General features: G+C 38.8%; 5 protein-coding genes across 19 annotated transcripts in view; 4 read left to right on the forward strand and 1 right to left on the reverse strand.

Moving 5' to 3' along the window:
* Window positions 1-14,623, forward strand: part of Calx (sodium/calcium exchanger 3) — a 36,404-nt gene extending 21,781 nt beyond the window's left edge. For 8 of the 14 annotated variants that reach the window (XM_068299015.1, XM_068299016.1, XM_068299013.1 and 5 more), the window contains 10 exons: window positions 7,115-7,206; window positions 7,938-7,952; window positions 9,475-9,513; window positions 10,711-10,740; window positions 11,481-11,629; window positions 12,180-12,279; window positions 12,345-12,467; window positions 12,542-12,700; window positions 12,776-12,947; window positions 13,008-14,623. In XM_068299015.1, coding sequence (XP_068155116.1) covers window positions 7,115-7,206; window positions 7,938-7,952; window positions 9,475-9,513; window positions 10,711-10,740; window positions 11,481-11,629; window positions 12,180-12,279; window positions 12,345-12,467; window positions 12,542-12,700; window positions 12,776-12,947; window positions 13,008-13,212 — 1,084 coding nt within the window. In that variant the 3' untranslated portion in view covers window positions 13,213-14,623. Of the gene's footprint in view, window positions 1-7,114; window positions 7,207-7,937; window positions 7,964-9,474; window positions 9,514-10,710; window positions 10,741-11,480; window positions 11,630-12,179; window positions 12,280-12,344; window positions 12,468-12,541; window positions 12,701-12,775; window positions 12,948-13,007 lie in introns of those variants that run through there. The other 6 variants (XM_068299019.1, XM_068299018.1, XM_068299021.1 and 3 more) reach the window with 6 other exon arrangements.
* On the reverse strand, window positions 3,424-5,352 carry Alp5 (Alkaline phosphatase 5). The gene is made up of 2 exons (XM_068299720.1): window positions 4,122-5,352; window positions 3,424-4,062 (listed from the first exon to the last, which is right to left on the reverse strand). The coding sequence occupies exons 1-2, from the start codon at window positions 5,349-5,351 to the stop codon at window positions 3,703-3,705; spliced, it is 1,590 nt and encodes a 529-aa protein (XP_068155821.1). The 5' UTR covers window position 5,352; the 3' UTR covers window positions 3,424-3,702.
* Window positions 14,624-16,800: 2,177 nt separating the features above from the next.
* On the forward strand, window positions 16,801-17,836 carry LOC137585265 (uncharacterized). Its single transcript, XM_068300973.1, has 2 exons — window positions 16,801-17,028; window positions 17,129-17,836. Exons 1-2 carry the CDS (start codon window positions 16,901-16,903, stop codon window positions 17,397-17,399), a joined length of 399 nt encoding a protein of 132 aa, XP_068157074.1. The 5' UTR covers window positions 16,801-16,900; the 3' UTR covers window positions 17,400-17,836.
* Window positions 17,837-18,344: 508 nt separating this feature from the next.
* wfs1 (wolframin ER transmembrane glycoprotein wfs1) lies at window positions 18,345-21,390 on the forward strand. 2 transcript variants are annotated; one of them, XM_068299656.1, is made up of 4 exons: window positions 18,345-18,668; window positions 18,734-18,832; window positions 18,888-20,458; window positions 20,522-21,390. In XM_068299656.1, the coding sequence occupies exons 1-4, from the start codon at window positions 18,605-18,607 to the stop codon at window positions 21,338-21,340; spliced, it is 2,553 nt and encodes an 850-aa protein (XP_068155757.1). In that variant the 5' UTR covers window positions 18,345-18,604; the 3' UTR covers window positions 21,341-21,390. The 2 variants fall into 2 exon arrangements, with proteins under 2 accessions (XP_068155757.1, XP_068155758.1); XM_068299657.1 differs by having other exon boundaries at window positions 18,891-20,458.
* A 568-nt stretch (window positions 21,391-21,958) lies between these two features.
* On the forward strand, window positions 21,959-23,199 carry Gclm (Glutamate-cysteine ligase modifier subunit). The gene has a single exon (XM_068299794.1). The coding sequence runs from the start codon at window positions 22,161-22,163 to the stop codon at window positions 23,034-23,036; it is 876 nt and encodes a 291-aa protein (XP_068155895.1). The 5' UTR covers window positions 21,959-22,160; the 3' UTR covers window positions 23,037-23,199.
* The last annotated feature ends 1,445 nt before the right edge of the window (window positions 23,200-24,644 follow it).

The following is a 24,644-nucleotide window of genomic DNA, read 5'->3' on the forward strand; positions in this document are numbered from 1 at the left end:
TACAAGGTAAACAGAGCTCAGGTAAAACGTGAGGGATTACCAAAGAAGTCCAGCGGGACAATTATTCTCAAATGTTACACGACACCTTTGCAGGCTGTCTCTAATTTAATATTTACTTTGTTTTTTTTTTCTTTTTCGCTATTTGTCGTTTCAATGGTTTCCCATGGCATGATAATAGTTTGTACATATTTGTTAATTTCGTGCCTCAACAGGTAGCCGAGTTACCTGTAATTTGTTGTGTGGGACCCGCACAGCAAGAAAAACACAAAGGTATTTATCTGTATCTTGTTCGACATGCATTCAATTGCTGCTATCTACTTGTTTGCATCGGCAAATTACTATTTGTTGAGCACAACTGCACGGTTATGAAAGTCAACGTAGGCGGTTGGGGAGGAGAAGGAGGAGGAGGAGGGGCTTGGGGAGTTCACTTACCTATCTGTCTCTGGAGTGACAGGTATTGATATCAGAGTTTTCACGAAATGGCAAATGTTCAACAAATATTACACAAAATGAAAAAAAAATTGACAGTTAATTGACAATTTAATAGACTAACCCAATCATGGGTCAATTTTGAACGTCAGTCATTAAAAAACAACCTTCAGCAGTCGAACTGATATGGCAAAATGGCCAATGGGTATCGCCCAGGAGCCGTTGGCAAGGACTTGACAAGAATCCGAATACGGTTCAATAGTCGGTTCAGAGATATTTTCTATAAATTTTAAATGACTTGCGCATTCGTTGAGTCAATATTTGACAGACAGGCAGACGGACGGACAGACGAACGGGCCAAACTATAGACCAGCCAACAGAATGACAGACTAACCAAAGACTGTCGATGATTGGCTTTTAAAAATAAACACAATTTCATTTTCAATTTAATAAATTTACGCTCCTGAACTTTGCACTTTCAAAGGCTATAAATGGGTTCATATCTGTGAGAGTGTGTGTGTGTGTGTGTGTGAATGTCTACCTCGGACAACCAACCAACTGAAGTGCAAATCATATTTACTGACTAGGTCAAGCATTAACAAGGAGTAGACAGCAACGATTAAAACAAATACTATATAAACTTAAAGCTTGAAGAATCCAGGAGGTCCTCAATTTGATTAATTTTGAATGAAACAGAGTTAACCAACTTCAGTTCGATACCCATTCACAGCAGGTATACAAACATATCATATGTGTATATACATATAACTGAATCTGTGTACATTATTCCATCCGGTGAGAAGGCCCAATGAATTATGTATGACACGCGGAAATTTGATTGAAATACAGTTGCTGCCAAAGATTGCCCTTGGTGCGGACGTACTGCACAACTTTTCACCCACTCGGTTAAAGGATTTAAATGTTTCGTTATTGCAAAATAAACTGTACGTCCATATGTACCTGGATGACGGCCATTCATGGGCAATTTGAATTTTAAATTGAAATACTCTAAAAGGCTTTCGTTAGAGTCCCCCAATATATGACCAGAGCGTCAGGGCAAATAGCTTTGAGCCACAGTTATTGAAGAGAATTCAACAATAGATATCATCATGCCCAATGTACAAATAGTCTAATCCGATTTACTTATATTTGCATGGCTCATCGCATAATTTGATGATCAGTAGCTCAAATGGCTTCTGCTTTGTGTGTAGCAAACTTTTATTCAAAACTAATATGCCTCTTCTTATGATATATATGTATATAGATACCTTTTCTTTCTCATTTTTTTGCGTGAGCGTAAGCTAACAAAAGGCAAAAAGTTTACCTTTAGCTACTCCGCCAGGTGCTTAGCGCCGAGTGCCGCCTGTCTCCCAATGCCCAATCCACAAACCACAAATCCCTATGCCCCACACCCATCCACAATTTGGATCTGCTTCGCAGTTAGTAGGGACCAACCCAGGGCATTGCTCATTGCTATGCAAATTGCTGTATTTTTCTTTAATTTTATTTCCAAGCGAATGCTTGAACCCACTCACTGTCTGCGGATACCCGTAACCGTGTCCGTGTGTCCGTACTTCTTGTGCCTCCCGATTCCAGTGATTGTGTGTGTATGAGTTTTTAGGTTTGCATGCTGCTGGTTTCAGTAATTGAAGTGCTTAGTGCAGGGACTGCCCAACAGATTGCTGTCAGGTGGATTAGTAGTCTGACCTTTGCCAGCTCTAAGCGAATGGACCAGCAGACCCGTATCAAACTCCCCGCCACACACACACACACACACACGTGCGATAAGATGAGGCTTTCTATGTAATTATCATCTGTTTGAGAGTTTAGCAAGCCAATTAGAAATTGTTTAGCCCTTCACTTACATTTTCAACTCTTGGTCAGTTCTCAATTTATGATTTTGTCCATGCACTTGGCACATTTGGAGAAATCCTTCCAGTTTAGCTTAGCTCGTCCTTCATTGTGTCCCTTTTTCTAATATAAGCCTCGGCAAATGTTAGGGACTTCAAGATAGGTCAAACAGATGTTGGAATTTTTCGCAAAATAATATAGAATTTGTTTGATAAGTGTGCTCAGCTAACTATAATTAATTTAATAATACAAGCGTCATATTAAAAAAAAGAATCGAATTGGCATTTAAAAACTTCCAAGTGTCTGTGTGGTCCGCCTTTTGTATGAGCCGTCAAGTGTCGTGGGTCGTGGTTCACTTGATAGTTTTGCAAAATCAATAGAAGCGTTAAACATTGCTAAACACACACACACAAAGAGAGAGAGAGAGAGAGAGAGAAGAGGGCCGTCTGCAAGAGTATTAGTTAATAATAGGCACTGCAATGTCGCAGTCGCCATTGAAATCAAACGGCGGAAGTGGCAGAGGCACAATAAGAAAATTAGCATTGAATGTCAATGGCAATGGCAATGTCAATGGGGGTCCAAGACCGTCCAAAGGGTTGTGGGTTATTTGCTGGTTAAGTGGTTGGCAAGGGGAATAAGGTCTTGACTTTTTTTCTATAGCCTGTGAATGTGTCTTTGCTTGGCGGATATAATTTGTCTTTCAATCGACTCGGAAATAGAAACTAGCAAAATTGACAAATACACACACAGAGAAAGGGTGGGACAAATCCTTTTTCCAGCCAATTACCAAACCAATTTTAAACCATTCGATAATGCATATTTCCTTGATGATGCGTCATCATCAGCTCTAATGGTTTTAATTGCTAAAATTCGTAGCTAACTGCCGCTTTTAGCCAGTTTACACAACCTTAACCCAAATACTTGCTCTAGTACCCAAAAACCAACACATTTTGGCCAGCACACGCAATCCAACCAGGTGCACATTAGGTTGATGAGTTTTCAAATTGAAACGATGAAGGCAAAACTTGAGAAGGACGAAAACTTTTTACACCAAAAAGGAGGATATGAACGGATATGAAGAGTGTGAGTGAAGGGGCAGAGATGGGAGGGAGACTGAGACTAAGAGTGAGAGAGAGTAATAACTTACTTTTGAAAATTGTGGAAATTCGCTTTAATTCAATTTACAATTTGCATTTAAGAACTTGACAGAAGAGTGCGGGGGGGTGCCTTGAGGACGGCGGTAAGGCTGGATGATGACGATGTAGCAGGAGCAGCTCAGGATCGTATAATAAACTCAAGTGCATGCGAATGCAAATGGCAGTTGCTGGATTTAATGAGCTTCAAACTTAATTGTTATGAACGCCAGGCATGCTACATGGCTACATGGCCACATGCCACCACCTTCTCCACCTCCTCCCACGCCTATTTCTTTTGCTTCGATTCTACGCTGCACATGGTGTGACCTTCGCCCAAGCAAGCGGCATACGCCATTATATGGGGAATGGTATTCTGCTCATAAATGCCGGTAAACAAGTGAGCCCAAGGGCCCAAAGCAAAAACTGGTACATCATCGCCGCCATGGGAATCATTTCCCATGGGCACACCCGATGGATACCTATCGTGTTTTGAGCCAGTCAACACAGTTGTAGGATCATTGCGTTCTTTCTCATCTGAATTGAAGTTCAGACTGTAGCCAGGGCCATTTGCGTAATTCAAGACCATGTAGGGTTTGCCATCGGCTGCCTTATTAGGTGCTGCAGCGAGAACATCTTGACCGCGTTTCTACGTACAAAAGAATTGATTAAAATTCGTGGGATGGCGATAAATTTGAATTCACTTACTCCATATCCACCGTAGGTAAACACATGAGAATGATCAGCAGAGACCACTATGAGAGTATCGTCCTCGTTGGTTAGATCACGAGCTGCTTGAATGGCGCTAGAGAATTCTGTGGTCTCATTGAGGGCCATGCGTGCCCAATTCTCGTGATGAGCCTGATCGATGCGGCCGCCCTCGATAAAGAGGAAGTAACCGTTTTCGTTCTGGCTCAAGTGCTCGATGGCCTTACGTGTCATTTGCTCTAGGCTCGGCTCGGTGGTATCTTCTTCGTTCTCCATGCGATACTTCATATGATCGGTGTTGAATAGACCAAACAGACGATCCGTCTGGGTGACATCCACTGCAACCAATTGATCCACAGTATCCACATAGACATTACGCTCGTTGGCCACTTTAAATTCCTCGATGAGATCGCGCCCATCTACACGTGCACCCCAGCTTTCGATACCAGAGTCAACGAAATTCCGCTTTCCTCCTCCCAAAATGACTTTCAATTGACTGCCCACTTCACCATTGGCCAGCTGATAGCCAATATCATGGACATTCTGGTCGCTCTCGCCACAACGGTTCCTCACATCTTGGTCATTCTCCCAGTCCCGCTCCGAAGTGTGAGCATAGACGCCAGCCGGAGAGGCGTGAGTCACTCGAGTGGTGGTCACTACACCGGACCATTTGCCTGCATCAATTGCCCATTTGGCAATCGACGGAACATGCGTGGCCTCGTCATCCGTGCAGTTTGAACGCGCAAGGCCCCCAATGACACCAATGGTACCCTCCTGAGCCTTGACACCACACAAATAGGCCGTGGCCGTGCAGGCAGAATCGGGTACAATCCTATTGACGGCATAGGTTTTCGCCAGGCCAGTGTAAGGGAAACGTTCAAAGGAGAGCTCCTTCTCCTCGCCGCCCAGTAAATTACGAGCCGCCGATGTCGTTGTCACACCCATTCCATCACCCAGGAAGAAAATTATGTTCTTGGCCTTATTCTTGTTCAGCTCAGCAGAAAGTTTCTCCTTGATGTGCTGTGTTGCCTTCTCTCGCCAGTATTCATTGGTATTCTCACCCTCGATCGCCCTCGACTTGGTGGCAGTCGGGACTAGGGGTAATTCCGGGTGCATGGCCCGATCCTGACAGTATTCCTCGCTGCGCGTACATTCTGGTGCGGCCAAGGAGACGCTGACTAGCAGCGATAATCCAACGATCGCGACGTATGCGTTTGACCAACGGAACATCTTGCTCATGACTGGTTAGCAGGGCTAGCAACATGGCCAGCTTCTGGCCAGCCAATATCTCTAGAGCACGTCGCTTTTTGTATCGATGGAGCGATAAGATTAGACCCATAAATGGCAAATCGCTTAAAATCTAATACGCCTTTAATTCCTCTAGTCGTCCAACTCGTGCTTTTATTTACGATGGCAAACAACACATTTTATAGATTTTATAGATTTTATAGATTTATTGTGCCATTCCGGGTCTCGGGCCATATAAAAATCCCCAAAAAACACCTCAAACACGTGAAACCTGTACCCAGCTTGCGGGTCAAGGGAGGAGGGTAGGTCATGAACATCTCCATCGCCATATACAACATGGACGATGAACGTCATCGTGGCCTCTGGTCAATGTGTGTAATCAGCTACAAAATAAAAACATATACATCCGCATTTGAGTGGGGCAAAATGTTCACCACATTTTTCAACGTTTGAGTCATAAAAAAAGGCCAAACTATATGAGCCACCATTGGCCTGAACTAAACTAAAGAGGGGTAGACCAAATATGAAATATTTTCCCCTACTAAAGACTTAAAGTATGTTCTGCATTGATTTCTTTAATCATATCGTTTCTACTTTCTAGTTTAGATTTGAAATCCTAGATTTAAAAGGAATTCATTAAATGTTACTCGTATTTATTCATAAATTTTCGAGAAATCTCACTTTCTCACACAATTCTTTTGAATTTTATAGTTTCAATGTAATCCCTTATTAAAACCCTCGCACCCCTTGCGCCCCTGTCTTAGCCAGCTATATAAATTCTATACTAACCCACGCACGAAACTTTTTCCTAGTATGGTTTTTTTTGTTTAGTTTTTATTAAAAATCATTGCCAAGATATGGAGAGGAAGACGAGGGTTGGGGAAAGCCAAAGACATTGAAATGAAAAAGCAGCTGCCAACTGCAGTAGCAACAAGAAAAACCACTGACCACAGCGTTCGGAAAGGTGAAAGGCGGCCAAAAGCAGTGAGGAGCTTTAACCTTGAAGGCAAAAGTGGAAAAAGTTGCTAAATGCCACCGGGTAATCAACACTTGAAAACTCTCTTCAACCGACCAACCGACCAACCATCAACCAACAAACAAAACACAAGTACAAAGCTAAGAAATACCATCACGTAAAATTACTACTAATTAACTACTTATCATTATCAAATCTACTTATAAATTTATTATTTCAAAACTCTTAGCCATGGGCGTATGTATACATATATGTATCTTATCTGAAAAGGAATAGATTATAGGTATTGAAGTGCAGTTTCAGTTCAAAATATGACCCTGACACTAGGATTTAACTAGTTAACTGATTAGCTTAAGACTCTCTCTTTTTGATTAAAGACCTAAAAAGAAGGCATCAAATTGCCAGCTATGTTTTATTTCCCTTTATTGTGGTATTAAGGTTTCTACATCTATTTGGCTCATTTGGCTCAAGAGGAGAGTACTTTTGCTTGGCAGTTTTATGGCTGCTTCTGCGCAATTATTGCCCGAGTGATGCTTGGATGAATAATGCGCATATTTTGAGAGGCCTATTGGTCGTATACGTGTTTATGTGTTGGCCAATAAACTTGAAGAGTGTCAAGATTGGCAAGTCGTTTCAAGTAAACCAATTCTTGAGGAGGCAGGATTAATCAAAATGTTTGTTCAAGGTTGAATTTTGACCGATTTGCCTGGATATGGGTTGTTTGTTAGTTGGATCCATCTTGACTTTTGTGTCTTGTGTTTCATTACAGGCAGACCATAACCATACCAATTCTAGAGCAGAGCAGCTATGAGAAGGATGTCAGTTTGAAAGTGCACATCGGAGAACCTCATCTGGCACCAGGTAAGTTTTTTTTTTTTTTTTATTTCTTCTATTTTTCAAAGAGTTGACCATAAAACTGACAACTCAAGGGAATTGCACTGATTCCTCCTGTTCCTTTCCCGCCTCACTGGGGTCCATATCCTCCCCGAAATACTGACAATGCAAAAACGATTTCCTCATAACCGACAATCCTTGAAACATTAAAAACAAAAACGACTTGCACGTGGAGAGAATCTCTGGTTGCCATCTGTTCCCCAAGAAAAAGCTGACATGCTGGACAAGAGCAACAGCAATATATGTATATATGTACATTCACGCATACATACATACATATTTAGTATGCTTCAACTCCATTTCCATTTCTCCTGTCTTCATCCCTATTCCCATCTTTTCCTCTCTACCCACATCTCCCACCTATCTCAAAGAAAATTCCGTACACTCGAGAAAGACCTTTTTTTTCGTTGGCTCGTATTTCGCCATAAAAATTAAGGACAGTCGGAAAAGGTAGTAAAATGAAGAAGAAGAAGAAAACAAAAAGTGAAAGAGAGCAGCAAACTCTATAAATTGGAAATTCCAATTTTAATGAAAGCAAATTGTAACTTGGTTTCTCGTCTATCTATATCTTATATATGTATATATATATCGCCTTACAGTGCGTATATCGTCCTTCATTTCCTTTCCGTCCCTGACTTGTATTTGTAGGTTCTTTTTATACGTTTTGGTCTTTTAATTTGTGTTCTTTATGCTTCTAGATTCCGCTCACTACCGTAAGCCTTGAATTGTGCATTAATTAATTTTATTTTAATTGAACACGAAAGCTCCAAAACAAATGCGGGAAAAACAATTGAAAAGAAAATCTAAATCCCAATTTCCCATAACGATTGGTGAACACATTATTGGGTTTTTTAACTGCACATAAAAATTTTCTTTCCATTGGCCAAAAAGAAGGAGTTATGAGTGCAGAAAATGCGGACAAAGAGTGCAAAATAGTTTTCCCCCTTTTTTCGTTCGCCTATTTTAGTTTCCTTTTATCTATATACTATCTACTCTACTTAGCAGCATTTCCATTCTGTTATGTATTTAGTTACTTATGTTTTTTTCTTTCGTTTGTTGGTTTTTGGTGTCGTTGTGTAAATTACAAAAAGTTCTTTTGGTATATTTAATACTTTCTAGAGCATGTGCGTAGCAATCTGGATGTGGCAAATTATTAAAGGGGGATTATAAACAAGGATAGAGTCTCTACATTTGAAAACTAAGAACTTAAGAATTAAATGCAAGAACTCTGAAATTCATTCAAAAAGGTTCAGTTAAAATTTGAGACCTTTTGCTTTGGCCATTTCCGATAGAGAAACGAAAAAGCGTTTAAAATATTTAAAAGTTACTTGAAGTGGTCATAGAAATTGTTTCAAAACTCCAACATTTTAATAAAGAAAGGTTTTAAATGTCTAAACCAAATATTATCAAACAATTTAGAACTCTTAAGAGTAAAACAAAAGTTTAAAAAAGTATTTCAAAACTAAAGAACAAGTAACATTCATTTTGTTTGATAGAATCAATTTGTGACTTACCGATAATATTTATTAAGCTTAATATGTTAATTTAGTATAATCCAATTTGCTCTATTCAGGCTCCATGACTATGCTCTAGAATTCGGATCTGTTTGTTTACTGATTTCTGGGTAGATGGTGGGATAAATAATCTAATAGTAAAAAGAATTTGAGAAATTCATTTCTAAAGAAATTGTTGTTGTTGTTAATTGTCAGTGTGATTATTTTATTATCTGTGTGTGTGTGCGTGTGTGGGTGTAAAATGTGTAAAATGGAATACCAAATCAGCCAGTCCATAACCAAACACATATGCATACTATATAGATTATATATAGACACATAGAAATGTTCCTCAAATCCATCGAATGCCAATTGTGTTAGTACTAAAAACAAGTATATACTCTGCAGCCCCATGACCCCCTCCACCCTCAATATATTATCATTGTCAATAGTTTTAAGCAATTTCAGACATAATTAACTTAAATTAGAATGCTATTCATAGTACAAGTACGAAAGTATCCCCAACTTGCATTTGTTTCTTTTGTTTTCCATCTTAAATTGATATCCCTCTTCTCCCTCTGCACTGACTAGTTGCTTTAGTTTGTAGTTAACTGGATACACACACACATCATCTTTAGTAACTAACTCTAAATCAAGCATACTCCAATCCAATGAACTAATCAATCTTTGTTAACATAAACCAAACATTTGCAATGCAATCTCGTTTTGAATCCACACACAGATGACACAAATAAGGAATCATTTTTCCATCGATTTTTTGGTATGTAATAAACGCCTCTTCTCTCTCATACATATATAATTTAAGACAAAAGCATTTAAAGTGTTCAGTTAATGAAAAGAATATGCGAAAGAAAAAACCAAACAATTCAGTTCTCCATCATTTACACATTGTTAATAATAATATTAAGTGTAGGTATTATTTGGAATTTTTTTTTACTTTTGGATTTTTTGTGTTGATCATTGTATCCTTATTCAGTATATGTATGTACGTATGTGTTAAATGTGTAAGTTGTATGTATCTGTGTATTGGTAAACGTAAACGTAACCGTAACCGTTCTGAAGTGCATCCATCCAAGATTATTGCGCTTTTTCGACGCAGGCTCTGCTTCTCGAAACTCAAGGACTCAATCCTTGTGAATCGTTTGAACTTTTGCAAAAGGGTTTCGTCTTCAATTCAAAATAAAATTATTTGTATTGTATTTGGGCCCACACAACAAATGCCGCCTGTGTGCGTGTGTGAGTGTGTGTGTGGGTGCGTGTGTGTTTTTATGGTAATGTTTATTTTGGGCTTTTGGTTAACCTGCCACTCCTATGCTCGGCGGATACGTATAACGCGCTTGTGCCCGCTTCTCTCTGTGTTGTGTCACAAACCACCACCACCACCACAACCACCACAACCACCTCAACCACTGCTACTACTACTACAACAACAACTACTACTACTTCTTCACTACACGATCTTCGAATACTTTTCAAATTTGTAAGTAATACACGCCGACGATCAAGAGAAAAGCAAACCTATTATTAATCAAGCGAATCTCTCAGTATTTTTTGTGTTCTTAATCATAATTAATAAGTACCTACATATATATTTAATTGATGTAATCTGTATGAATGCAAACGAAAGGCTTTATTTTTGATTTGATATCATCATCTGTAATGCCAATCTGTTGTCTATATATGTAAATGTGAAACATATACATACATACATACATATTTCAATGTGGCTGTGACCTGATCCTGTAATGCCCAAGAAAAATCAAAAAGAAACAACTAAAACTGATCAACAATTAGTTAAACAAAAAGCAAATATTAATTGGTCAATTAGCATATTTCCTTAACTGAATATTTAATAAGTGATTGAATGTTTAAACTAAGAGACCATTTAAATATTTCTTCCTTACAAAAAAAAACCCAAATCATATGTTGTCCAATTATGTCGATTGAAAAAATATAGAAAATCACGAACACACTGGAGATCATACTAGTGAGTCATTATCATTATCTTGTCGTTTGATTTGCATGCATACTTAAATATTGTTTTAAATGTTGTTAAACCACACTCCCTACTCCCCACCCACCACCGACCACCCCCACGTCAAACACACCAACCACAATCTGCCACCTTGTTGTGGTTTGAGTGCTTAATATTCAGTTTTCTTTATTTCCCATTCTGTTTTCCACTCAAATGCTTTTTTGATGGCACTTTAACACAATGTGTTCGATGTGTTCTCAATATTACATAAAATAAATTCTTTTCAACTTTATTAAATACTCTACTACACAAAAGATTAGTGTCCTTTTTCCAAATCAATTTCGTTTTTTTTTTTCTTTTCTTTTTTGTTTGCCACTTACATTAATGTGGTTTCCCCATGAAAATTAAGACGTCAATTTATTATGGCCGTATGCTTTTAATTAGCTTCTATGCCCGAGTGTGTTGTCTCTCTCTCTCTCTCTCTTTACCTATTCTCTACTCTATTCTATATACTGTGTTTCGTTCTATTCTCCCAATGGCCGTTTTCCTTGTATGTTATATATGTTATTTTACTCTATAATGTGCTTACCAAATGTCTGTCTATCTATTGCATGCGAGCGAGCATATCCCATGTTGGGAAGGCTCTTGCATTAGAATTGACCGCAATTACATTTCACCCATGTCTACTGCACATGGGCTTTAACTGGTTGAACGACACTAATTGTGTTTATTTCACATTGATGCTGCCTTAGATGATGAACTATTAGCCCAAATCCAGGAGGTGGAACAGAAGTCGCCCAAAGACCTAACCGAATTGGATCGCATTTTACTGTTGAGTAAGCCAAGAAATGGAGAGTTGACCACTACACATGTTCGCATACGTGAGAGCCAGGAATTCAAGGTAAGAAATCGCCAATGCAATGCCAACACACAAAGCTGGCAAACAACAAGCAATTCAATTCATTTCACATCAAAAAGGACAACAGGAAATTCCTATTTGCCAAAGTCCGAAAACACTAAACACTTGGCAAACAGTTTCATTTGCCTTTTAGTCAGGAGCGGCCTAAAACTAGGAAAATCACTATGATTAAGATTGTATGATCTTGTATGGTTAGTTCTTTAGACTCTTGAGTAGAATCAATAGAGATATTCAATTGATAAGAAAGTAACAATCAAGTTCTTCAAAGTCTCTTCCTCATGAAAAGTGGGTTGCCCTTGCAATCTTTAATCCGCCTCTGTTTTGAAATGAATGCCACAGCCACATCTAACCCACACCTTATAAAAGTGGCTACATTCGAGGACATTTGTAGTTGCACCTGGTGTACCCTTGTCAGATCAAGTTACCGTTTAAGCACCTAATTGTGTAAATCTCCAAATGGCCACTTGCTGCTCGTTTTATCAAGTATTTGCATACTAATAATAACAACAACAAACTTTGTGGTATTCCACAGGCTACTGTCGATAAGCTAGTGGCTAAAGCCAATGTATCCGCTGTCCTTGGCACTTCATCGTGGAAGGAGCAATTCAAAGATGCCCTCACCGTTGTACCCGGTAAATATGACTAATGAGAATGATCATTGGTTTTATCACTAATCGATTCGATTCTTTTACTCCAGCCGATGAAAGTGAATTCGAAGGCGACGATGATGTGGAGGAAGAGGTTCCCGGCTGCTTGAACTATATCAGCCATTTCATTTGCCTCTTCTGGAAGGTACTTTTTGCATTTGTGCCACCAACAGGTGAGTTGCAAAGAAAAGAGGCTAATTCAATCAAAAGGGGCTTGACAATGGTTTGTTCTTCTGTTGTGTCACAGATATCTGCGGCGGCTATGTCACCTTTGTGGTCTCGATTTTTGTGATTGGTGTGATTACCGCCATTATTGGAGACGCAGCCTCGTATTTCGGATGTGCCCTTAATATTAAGGACTCGGTTACAGCCATTTTGTTTGTGGCCCTGGGCACCAGTATACCAGGTAAGTGATGGCTAATCATCTAATCAATGCAAGACAAGATCTTTGGCTAATGGCTGTGATTTTGCATTCTGACAGATACCTTTGCCAGTATGATTGCGGCCAAGCACGATGAGGGAGCTGATAATTGCATTGGCAATGTGACTGGCAGCAATGCGGTGAATGTATTTCTTGGCATTGGACTGGCCTGGTCCATAGCTGCCATCTATCACATGTCCCATGGCATGACCTTCAATGTGGAGCCGGGAACGTGAGTAGCCAGACGGCGAGTTATCCATCTCCTTTTAATCACATCTCTCCCATTCTCCAGCATTGGCTTTGCGGTGGCACTGTTCTGTGGCGAGGCCTTGATTGCCGTGGCCCTGATTATGTTCCGTCGTTGGAATAAAAGCATTGGCGCCGAATTGGGTGGTCCGGCCTTTTCCAAATACGTCAGTGCTGCTATCTTGATGTTCTTATGGGTGTTCTATGTGGTGATCTGCATCCTGGAAGCTTACGACATTATTCGAGTCTAAGTTGGCATCGAACAAAATGCTTAATAGCTGCAAGAGAACCTTGTCGACGCAAGGAAGGGTATGCTAAATCGAAGCTAAACTACCAAACTGCGGCATACCAAATGATGTATTTCGTGTATGCAGCTCGTACTTTAGATATCGTATCATATATATATGTATATACATATATGTGTATATGAGAATTATGTAAAATTTATGTTAATAATAAAATTATAAATTGTAATGTTTAATTAGTTTCGTAAGTCTGGCTTATTTACGTGAATTATTTTAAAGAATTTTACAACAAAAAGAGAAATATATATGTTATATTCATAATATGTAAATACAAAGGCTGCCACAGCTCAGCAAAAAAATCTTGTAACGAGATCGAGATCATTCATTGTTATGCCATATATACTTAATTAATTACAACTAGTTTACTATCTATAAATATTTATTTATCATTCTGTATACTATTGCTACTTACTTATAATATCGATGTAAGTCAGTCATTGCTGTTGTTTGTTAAAGCTGTACTTAATGCAATGCATACAATATACACACACATACATACATATATCCAACTTGAGAATTGTTTAATTGGTTCGATCATGTTCAAATTGTGTCTTCATCCAAGCATTGTTAATTTAAATACATGTGTAAGTCTTAGCAGAAATTGTATACATTATTACCATCCCCAGCCCCACTAAAGTCCCCGGATATTACAAATACATATACATACATATATTAGTTCTAGTCAAAACTCTAACTAACTTGTAACTTTCTCATCAACTCTCTGACCAAACCAAATGCGCCACTATTTACTTAATATGAGACCAGAAAACTACTTACTTAAACCAAAAAGACTATTTCATTTTGCTTATCTCACGGATCGCTAAACGAAGGATGGATTATGGTTAAATAAAAGGCAACACCAAAAGGCGAAATAAATTTGTTAAACTAAAATAATGGGAATGCTATAGAAATCGAATGTAATAAGCAGGTACATACATATTTTTTGTATACATAATAATAATAATAATAACCTTTTGCGTATTGTACTATTTTTTCATAAAAGAAACAAAGAACAAAAACAAAAACCAAAAAAATTAAATAGCAAAAAACACAATGATATTCTTAGCAAAAAATAAAAAGCATAAACCTGTATTATATATATATACACCGATATATATATATATGAATACACCTACTATATACTTATATACGAGTATTTTGCAGTCACAAACTGTATGGAGAAACTTGTTAAGAAAAACTGCGCCAAATTTAGAAATAATTGAAAATTGATTACCAATATTAAACAAAGAAGTAAATAAGCTAAATAAAAACAAGAACCCTTATATATTAATTAGATAAATTATAATTCTATTGTTAATGTTTAATGCTAGACAATTAAATTATTGTTTTAAATTCATTTCAATTTGTTTCTTTTTGTTAAATGTTGCTGGAAGAATTTCCAAATTTCTTTCTTTGTGATTTTCTCTTTATAAAATTGAAAAAAAAAAAAAAAACACAAACTTTCGTATCCAAAGTCGTTTATTTTTTTTATAAAATTTAAATGTCATATAATTTAAATTTTCACAATATTTTATAGTCATTAAAATTATTGAATTTAAATTGTCTCTATGTGGGATTGCATTTTTGAGATTTTTCAAAGCAATGAATACAAATTAAAGGGTGGACATTTTTTTTTTTTGAATTGGAATTCCTGAAAAATTGAATTATTCTCTCTCATAAATGCATCTCAATCTTTAAAATATATATGATAGATAAAGCAGCAGCTAATATGCTCTCATTTTGGAGTCGTCCAAGAGTCAGGGTAAAGGTTGAGAATTGTAGCAATCGGGTTCATAGAACGACGGATGGTGGTAACAGAGAAGAAATGGCGGGAAATACCCTTTCCACCCTACAAAACATTATATAATGGCAAAAAGGCAAATAAAAACGATTTTAGTGCTTCCGATATATAGGATGTAGGTACAGTACATACTACTTATAAACGACTACGACTAGTAGTAGATAAGCTTGTAAGCAACAAAAGCAGAAAGAAAGAGTTCAAAAATGAATATACATTAATAGGGAATCTTTCAATTTGTTTATCTTTGGTCCAATTGATTTGATTTTGAGTTTCGGTTATTTATGGCTTTCGTTATTTCAATTCTATTGATGTTTTTGTTTTGTTTTATAGATGTATACAGATTATCAATGAGTCATATTGGGTAAATCTAAATATTTAATATGTATATTTCAATATTTGTTATGGTGTATTTTCGAATTCAAAGTTTACTAACAATTTTTATACCTTTATGTATACATACAAAAAGTTATATATATTTATATATATGTATATGTGATTTTACCCAACAAATGAATCCATGAATTAAATAATCAAACATTATTAATTTATTAAACAAAAATATATGTATGTATATAAGAAGACGATGTTTAGCGTAAAAAAAAACTCTAATAATGATAATAATTATAAAATACATGGCAAAAAGCACTTAAATATCCCCAAGAACCTACATAAATACATAGAATGTCTAGTACTAGCTTCTGTAGAATATAACAACTGCATTACACACACACACACACACACACACAAAGACACACTCTAAATTACTAACTAACTGCATACATATATAAACAAGCAAACAGATCTTGCATAACGGTATTATATATACACCATATATTACAAGAAGCTGAAACTTTCAGACAAAATACGAAAATTCTTTACTTACTACCCCTAAACAAATATATACATACATACATATATGTATGATAGATAAACCATGGAATATGTATTAACTATGAGAACTATCAGAAGCAAACTTAAAGTTTTACCTAATCGACTAGAAGCTAGTTTTTAGGGCAAAATTTCAGCATTATCCCAAAAACAAAAACGAGAAATCAAAATATATAATGAAATATAAATTAAATAAAGTTTTACATATATATATGTATGTATTTATGTATGTACATGTAATTCAATTGAAATCCAATAAACCACACACAGAATTGATTTGAATGTATAACTATTTGATATAAACTCTTGCTTTTAGGCATCCAGATCAAAAAGAAGTGAATTAATGGTGAAGCGCTCCTTTAAGTATGCAAGAGGCGCTCGGCCGTAGCCTATTTAAGGGAGCAAATTTCCACCATTGCTCATTGCTTACTTACCAATGTGATTTTGTTGAAACTTTGTTTTCTTCGTTTTATTTTTCTTCAAGTGCATGATCACTGTTTAAAAGTTATCAATCTAGGAAAGCGGCTTATCAAGGTTGCTCATGCTCAGGGGATCGCTCACTTGCTATTACACAATTGTCATCGAGAGACCCAAAAATTTAAAAAAAAAGATAGCAGAACAAATATTACGAGCAAGATAAGCGAAATCGGTGCAAAAAAGCTTCTTGCGGAAGATGAGAGACAACGACAATGGATGAGACGACGGTCAGATAAAGTTGTTTACGGTAATTGGAACTCGCATAGAGCCAACACAAAGGCAAACAATCATAAAACAATGAAACTTGCTCTCGCCCTAGTAAGAGCTAATTTAAGTTGAAACAAAACAAACATCAGTCGCCAGTTGTTCGCGACACAGCAACCAAATTGCAGTCCCAGTTCGGAGTGTTTGAAATCCTTCAGTTCCCCTTAGTTGGACCACTCGTGTTGCCTCCTACTCTTGGCAAATATGTCGTGCGATGAGAAAACAGCGCTGCTAGCAAAAGAACGAGGCCATCAGCAACACATCTCCATTGTGGTAATGCCCGCGCCGAGGAAGGATCCAAAGGATTATGAACCCATTTTCACAACTGCTGAGTAAACGCTTTTCCCTCGCATTTCATTATAAAACAAAAAAAAATAACTTCATTACACAGCATTTCGTTTGCTTCTTGTTTCACCCCTACAACATCGCCAGCTACTCCTATGGCCTCTCTTTGGAGGAACTGTTGCCGTTCACTTTGGATCCCTGGTGGCAGAATGTGCGACGTCTGTGCTTTGTCTGCCTCTGGCTGACAATGGTGTTGACCCTGCTGGCTGCCATTTCCATTGCGTATTTCCATGATGCCAACGCTGTCTGCCGCGCGAATGCCACTACCACAACCAATCTTCCAACATCAACATCATCTCCTCCGTCAGCATTTGCCTTGACGGCAAATGGCACACAATTGCTGTGGGCCAGCTATTAGAAGTAGTAATGGAGCCACTAGATGAAGTATTGGGGGTGATGCTGCAATCGTACTCATTGGATTACATCAGCCGCTTCCACAATTCTCGCGTTTGTTTGGTTTACCGGCTTTTCGCTGCCCATCCCCCCTCAACCTGCTTCTCCAGTTGCCTCATTAAAGCGATAAGCTTGATGGCGGAATCGATTGATTGTGGGACAAATGTGTTTGTTTACAAGCTGCTTATTTTAATTGTCATTATATGGCATTAATTTTGTTGCTTTTATATATTAAATGTATATATACATATATACATATAAGGAAGCGGCACCATCTATAAATTAATCTGTACATAACTATGTAAGCATATTGTAAAAGAATTAAGCTAGTATGTATTAATAAGAAATTAAGTTAAAAATTCCATTCTTTTGTTAACAAACTCTATTAAAATTATCTGTTTTTAATCGAAATATTGCGACAAACAATCGTCCAAATTTGGCTATGAATTCTTTGTTAATTTATAGGCATGTATTGTCGCCAATTTTACCCCGATTTTTAAAAGTTATATCTCAATTAAATGGCGATTTAGAATTTTTTACAATGGCTTTACGACTTGGCAGTAGTTCAAAGACAACTTTAAAATTTTCTAAAATATATTTTAATATATTTACTCACGTGAATGAATTTTAGTCAATTGATGACCAAACTTTATAGATTCTCCAATTTATGGTCATCTCCCTGTATAGATTTTATTGGCGCCTAAATTTAAGCGCGCTGTAATTTGCCCGCCATTGTTTTGTGCAGTGTTGGCAAACAATAAGTTTACCAGTGTTGGAAATCTTCCACAGAACTTATCGACTCTCAATTGTACATCTCTAAAAAACACTCACTGCGTTCTGTAATGAGTTTACACTACACTGCTTTTCCTACAATGTGTTATCGAAAGCAAACGCATAATAAGTGATTGTAGTAAATCGCCCGTTTGCGCCAAACGCAGACGCAGACCAAGTGTAAACACCCAATTACCAAACAAAAGTGCTAAAATTATGTTTGGTTTGTTTGTTGTTTCATAAAATTAATTTTAAAAAACTACTGTACAGTAATTATTCCAATGGGCAGACTTACCACTTCTTGTTATTGGATATTGATTCTAGAAACTTGAAACAGATAAAGTGTTCTGTAAAACTTGGAGTTCATTGCGAGGCAGCTGTAATTAAAATTGGATTCCCATGGCCACCTGGACACAAAGAGAGCCGACAGGAGTCAGCAACCGTAGACGTTGGAATCTAGAAGGTGGAGTATGAAAATACGTTTTGATCTCCTTCTTTTAATACTAATTATGTATTTGGTGTTCTCAGACCGCGAATCGCTGAACAAGTTAAAGCACCACATCGCAGAGGAGGGCTGTTCGCAAACACAATATGACCTGGCCAAGGAGTTGTTAGAGAACCATATGGGTAAGAACAACTATAGGATTGCGTGCTAACTGAGTCCAAATATCTTCAATCTCAGTAGAACCAAATGTGGCTAACAGCAACAGTCGTAACCAGAAGGCTATCAACTGGCTAGTGAGTGCATCCCAAAATGGTCATGAAGATGCCGCCAAGTTGTTGCGCAAATGCTACAACAATGGTAGTGGAATTACTGCTGAAAATGCAGACGAAGTGCGTCGGTGCTTGGCTATGACTCCTGGCGAACGGGCTGCAAGAAAAGCGGCGAGGGAACTCTTTGCTTGTTTATCGAATGGCAACGAACACATCACGCCAAAGCAACTGGAACGGAAGATGCGTCGCATCTACAATTTGCAACGCAAGAGACGCAGACGTCCACACCAGGAAGAGGACTACTCCAGCAGCGACTGCGAACCAGAGACGGAATGTGAACCACTAGAAGACACTTCCAGTATTGGATTGGCGAATGTTGAGGATCGTCGTTTTATAACAGAAGCGCATCTGGTCTCAGCAGCCTCCAATTATAGTGCCGGACGAATGCCTGCCGTAAATGATACATTGACGCTATCAGTCCCGCATCCCGCAAGTCTGGATCACGTGCCATGCTTCTACCGCCTGATCTTTCATCCTTTGATATTCATTACTCTGTTTTACCATCGCTTGCTAGAAGTAATTGTCTCCCTGCCCAAACTGCTACCAATTAGTGTACGATGCACTCTGCTGGTTCTGCTCTCTTGGTGGAGTAGCCGGCACATGTTGCCACTGGTGTGCTATTATCTAAGTCTGGGCGTTATGCTTTGGGCCACCTGTAAGATGTTGCAGACTAAGCAGCAGTTTGTGGACTTTCGGATTTGGTCAGGACTGTTTCTTAGCTACGGGGACAATCACATAGAGGCGGACATAGCCGAGCAGCGCTTCCTAAGGAACAATATGAAGCCGTATCTATATTATTTTTGTGCCTTTATTTGCAACTTAATTGTGTATCCGCTGGTCACCGATGCCTGGCTGCCGCATTCGGAACTAACGATCCTTTCAGGAGCGTTTACCTTCCTCACAATGGGTGTCTCAATGTATGCCACTTCACACTTGTTACCGGATTGGCTGGTTATTATTTCATTCGCTGTTAATGTGCTGGCCAAATATCCCTATGAAAGGGACGAAGTAGTCTCCACGCGTTGGCGCTTTTTGGACCTACGTGTACCCACGTTTTCTTCTTTTGTCGTTGGCAATGGTATCGAATTCTGCCTAAGTTGCCGAACTGCCCTATATCTATTCATTCCTGTGCTGCTAATCCTACTTGCCAGGCGCTGTCGTTGGCATGGCGTCTACACATATCTTATCCCACATTGCGTTACCCTCAGTTGGTTGCAGGTGTGTATAGCTACGTCGCAAAGCGCCACTACGTTTGGGATGACGCGTGCCGCCCTGGGTTTGGCAGGAATTGTGCTGTTCCTGCCTCTATTCGGAATTGTGGCTCTTCTAGTTCCAGTGTTTGTGGCGATTGACAATTTGGGCCTAGCCAACGAGGAGTTGCGGTGGGCCAGCACAGCAGTAGCCTGCGGATTGGTAGCTATACTTTCATGTGTCCTGGCCCTAAATCGGGCCACAAAGAAGTACATTACAATACTGCAAGTAAGTCGATTCTATTGAGTAACATTGTGTTGTTTTCTAAAGTCAATTTTTGGATGCTTCCAGGTGCTTATGGGCTTAACGACAGCCTGTGTTCTCGTTTTCCCCTATATGACTTCAAGTTTTAAGGATACGCCACGCTTCAATGCCATTCCCAGAGTGGGAATGTCGTTCTCAAACTCGGATACTCTCCAATGGGATCGCTTCCATGCGCTTTGCGCACAACCAGTACAGGAAGAGACCAACAAGATCAAAGCACAACTTCGTTGTTCTCATTTAAATGGCATGCACGTGGCATGGGAAGGAAGTGTGGACAAAGTGCAGATTGGACGTGTCAGCAACATTCTGGAAGATATAATATCCAATTATCTGCCCACTTGGCTGGCCCGCATTCTGCGCTGTGTGCACGGAGAGAACATTGCCCAACATTTTGAATGCGATCCCAAAAGTGAATCTCAATGTGAGACATGGCAGCGCGTCATCCAAACACTGGAACGTTGCTCTCTACAGAATTGGGATCGTTACGAATATGAGCTCCTGGTTAAGGTGGGTTCGGGCAGTAGCAGCCGGTTGCTAGGACGCTCCACTTTTACAAATGTGTTACTAAAGGCTCATCACGACTTTGGAAACTTCACGCGTCGTCTTAGTCATGGAGACCAGATACTTTTCTATGGTGTTCTCCACGAATCTCGGCTTCTCGCTAAAAATGTTCAGATTCAATTAAAGACCATCGAGTGCCTGTCTTGTAATTCAGAAAACCTTGGAAGTGTAAGCATTGAGCGATTGGCAGCCACTTCTCCGATGGACGCCCGTCTCCAGGATCTTAAGAGAGGCATCAAGTATTTACTCAATGCTCTGCTTAGTCCGTTGATTACCTTTAAATAAGACTTGGAATAAAAGTCGATGAAATAAAAGAACAAACAACCGTATCTACATATACATATGTATGATGAATCTCCGGAAAATAACAATTATGTCTTTATACTGCAGTTTTGAGATCTCCCAAAGTTTATAATAATGTCAACAATCATTAGATACCATATTCCTGTCAATTAAATTTTAATAGTTTCTTAAGGTAGAAAGGTTCAGTAGATCCCAATTGAAAAATGACTAAACAGTTTGCGTATAATATTAGACACAAATTTTTAAATTAGAATTTTTTTTAATTTGCCCGCTTCGCAACTTACTCGCGAACTCGAACATGTTCGAGCGGTTTACCCACGCGTTTTTGAAACGCGAGGGTTTTAAACCGCGAAGTGAATTCTTCAAATCTGGGCACACTAAATATTAGTATGTTTTAGTACTTTTGGATGTTATCGATAACCAAAATAATCGAAAACGTGATTCGCCGATGTTAAATTTTTACGGCGAATATTCATAGTTTTGCGGCGCGGGCGAATTTGTTATAGTATCGATAGTAATTAAAAACAATCGATGGTGGCGCAAAAAAGCCAATATTCGATTACTCGATAGTGCCATCGATAGTTTCCCACTATTTACGTGGGTGTTGGAATGTAGGCGGTATTTAAGCAGCGAGCGGCGCAGCTGTTGAAAACAAACGCGTGTATCACCCACCTGCGACAGACTTCAGAGTTATCTATATCTAAAAACAGTTCGGAACCGAGCAGTAATTCAAGTGAAGTAAACCTCACCTCGTCTGTCATTCGTTGCCTTTGCTCTGTGTTTAAATAAAGAGCCTTAAATCATGATACCGACAATTACGAAAAATTACCAGAACGTGGTGATTAGCACAGGCAACATCATCAACAAAGAACTGGGTCAGCGCCAATCCAACGAGGAGCTTTACGATGGCCTGAAAGTGACTCTACAGAAGGAGCCAAATGCTGAGCGCGTGGTCGTGGAGATAGACAAGCTGCATGGTTGTGTACAGCGTGACAGTGAGGAATTGAGCAAGCGTTTGACTGAGAATGGTCGAAATGAGATTAGCATTGGAGCAAAGATATTTGTCAACAGCAATTCGACAGAGAACATCCAACAAGCTGTGGATGCTCTACTTGACATACTTAAAGTGAAGCATGTGGATAACGTGGTTCTGGCCTATCACCCGAATGCAAATGCCGTCACTCCTGTTGCCAGCGCAACCTCTGAAGCCACAACAACAAAATCTCCCTGTTCGGAGGGCAACGCCGGCACGGCCAACGTCAGCAATTGGAGTATTCGCAATGGACAGCAAGGGGTTGACGAACTCAAGGAGTTGTACAAGTGCCTGGAACAATATGCCCACAACCAGAAGATAACCCAGTTGGGCATAGCCGATTTGGATGCAGAGGCGCTAGAGGAATTGCACAAAACCGCCAGTGTGGCCCCAACCATTGCACAGGTCAATTTGGCCACTTGCTGCGTTGTGCCTCCCGAATTACAGGAGTTCTGTACCGCTCACGACATACAGTTGAATACTCATGGCGACCCGGAGCTCATTTTGCAGGAAGAGCAATTCGCTGGGCTAGCTCCCGGCTACACCATCGATTGGTCGTTGCGCTATCAGGTTCATGTTCGTTGCCGTGGCGTACTCACTGCCAAGGGCTATATTGTGGGCGCCTCTAAGCCGACCGAAACATAAGCTTAGCTAAGATGTAGTCTGTGTACTATATATATTTATATACAAATATTTGTAATGTATACTCTATGTAGTGCTGTACTTATTGTTTGTTATACAAAACCGAAATCAGATAATGGAAAAAAAAAACAGAACGATTGATAGATCGATTGATTTTTTATAGTAACCAACCAATGTTTGTATATTTTTTTTTCTGTTTTTTTGTAAACATTCTTTGTTGTCTGAGAATTTCATACTTCAGCATAAAGTAAATTACAAACGGCAAACTTGCATTTGATTGTCTCTGATTGCCGGAGGTCAGAGGAGTTTGAGAACCGGTTTTGACATTCTCGCAAATTAAGTATACGTCCATATGGTGTAATTTATATGTATTTGTTTGGTTTAACGATCCGGTCAAGTGCTCCCCTTTAATTTTCACTTGGACAAGTTGTGTTTCTTGTTAGGGTTTTTTTTTATTTCGTTTTGTCATTTCCCTAGACTAGAGGAAATCTAATTAAAGGCAGGCGCGTCGGACGTCTGTTATGACGCCCCCGGTCTGACCCGATTTAGATCACGTGGCTTCTGTGTTATAAATTGGGAAACCGATTACACTTATAATATACTATACATATATATAAGTATATATAGTATACAGCCAAAGTTTGTGTGGCTTAGAAAATATATTGCGTTAGGTTTTGATCTTAATCATAGATGGTCAGGAAAAGTGATTGGCCATAAATATCATCACGACATGTTCAATAATAACTAGGCTAGGTATTTACTTATATTTAATCAAATATTCGATTCCTAATCAGCACTCGAAATTTATAATGACCATAAATGGTCCAAGTGTCTGAGATTGAGGTTGGAGGGCTGTCGATTTTGTCTACAATTTAAAGGTTTCCTGTTGGTTGGAAACTCGTCAAGGTCTCTACATGTACAAACCCGAGTTGAAAGCATTTAATACTCAATTAAGCGAAATTCATCACTGAATGCCTAATTAATGAGCCTACTGGACGAGACGGTGGCGGAGGCGGTGAGGAACATGACTCAAATTATTGGGTTAATTTTAAATAATGTTTGTACATCACACATACATACGTATATATATGACGCAGTGTGTTAGAAATCCCACAAAAATTAACTAGCCAAAAGAAAATACAAAACAAAAATCGAAAAAATTGCGCTTATCGCTTTGTTCAGTGTTCCGTACGGACTCGGCCTCGTCGCCGTGACTTGCGTTTTCTATTACACACATATGTACATATAAATATAAATACATATACATACAAATGTATATCTAAAATTATATGTGTATTCCCATTTGAGTGTACCACAACTGATCGTTATGACTCGGGAGGGAGTTCTCTCTAGGGCTTTCCATTTTGGCCTGACGCTATGACGCATAATGCCTAAATTTCACCATTCAACATGTTGCTAAACAATGTTCCTGGCTGAGGTTTCCGGCAACATGTGTGCACCAGAGCGTAGTAAGGAGGGACAGTGGAAGTTTGCAGCAATGAATAAACAAAAAATCAATCAAACAATTTAGCTGGAACCAAATACAATGCATATTGGAACTAGTTTTCTCAATCGTAAGTAAGTCTGAAGAAGATGAAACTTTGGAAGCCA

This window comes from Drosophila tropicalis, unplaced genomic scaffold, assembly GCF_018151085.1.
Source record: "Drosophila tropicalis isolate 14030-0801.00 unplaced genomic scaffold, ASM1815108v1 contig_878, whole genome shotgun sequence".
Taxonomy (NCBI): Eukaryota; Metazoa; Arthropoda; class Insecta; order Diptera; family Drosophilidae; genus Drosophila; species Drosophila tropicalis.

Bases quoted from the DNA above. Each gene is read 5' to 3' on its own strand.
- Gclm (XM_068299794.1), top strand. From the start codon at position 22,161: ATGATACCGACAATTACGAAAAATTACCAGAACGTGGTGATTAGCACA.
- wfs1 (XM_068299656.1), top strand. From the start codon at position 18,605: ATGGCCACCTGGACACAAAGAGAGCCGACAGGAGTCAGCAACCGTAGA. The intron at 18,833-18,887 runs GTAAGAACAACT...CTTCAATCTCAG, and splicing joins GTTGTTAGAGAACCATATGG to TAGAACCAAATGTGGCTAAC. The intron at 20,459-20,521 runs GTAAGTCGATTC...GGATGCTTCCAG, and splicing joins AGTACATTACAATACTGCAA to GTGCTTATGGGCTTAACGAC.
- Alp5 (XM_068299720.1), bottom strand. From the start codon at position 5,351: ATGTTCCGTTGGTCAAACGCATACGTCGCGATCGTTGGATTATCGCTG. The intron at 4,063-4,121 runs GTAAGTGAATTC...TTTTGTACGTAG, and splicing joins TTACCTACGGTGGATATGGA to AAACGCGGTCAAGATGTTCT.
- LOC137585265 (XM_068300973.1), top strand. From the start codon at position 16,901: ATGTCGTGCGATGAGAAAACAGCGCTGCTAGCAAAAGAACGAGGCCAT. The intron at 17,029-17,128 runs GTAAACGCTTTT...CAACATCGCCAG, and splicing joins CCCATTTTCACAACTGCTGA to CTACTCCTATGGCCTCTCTT.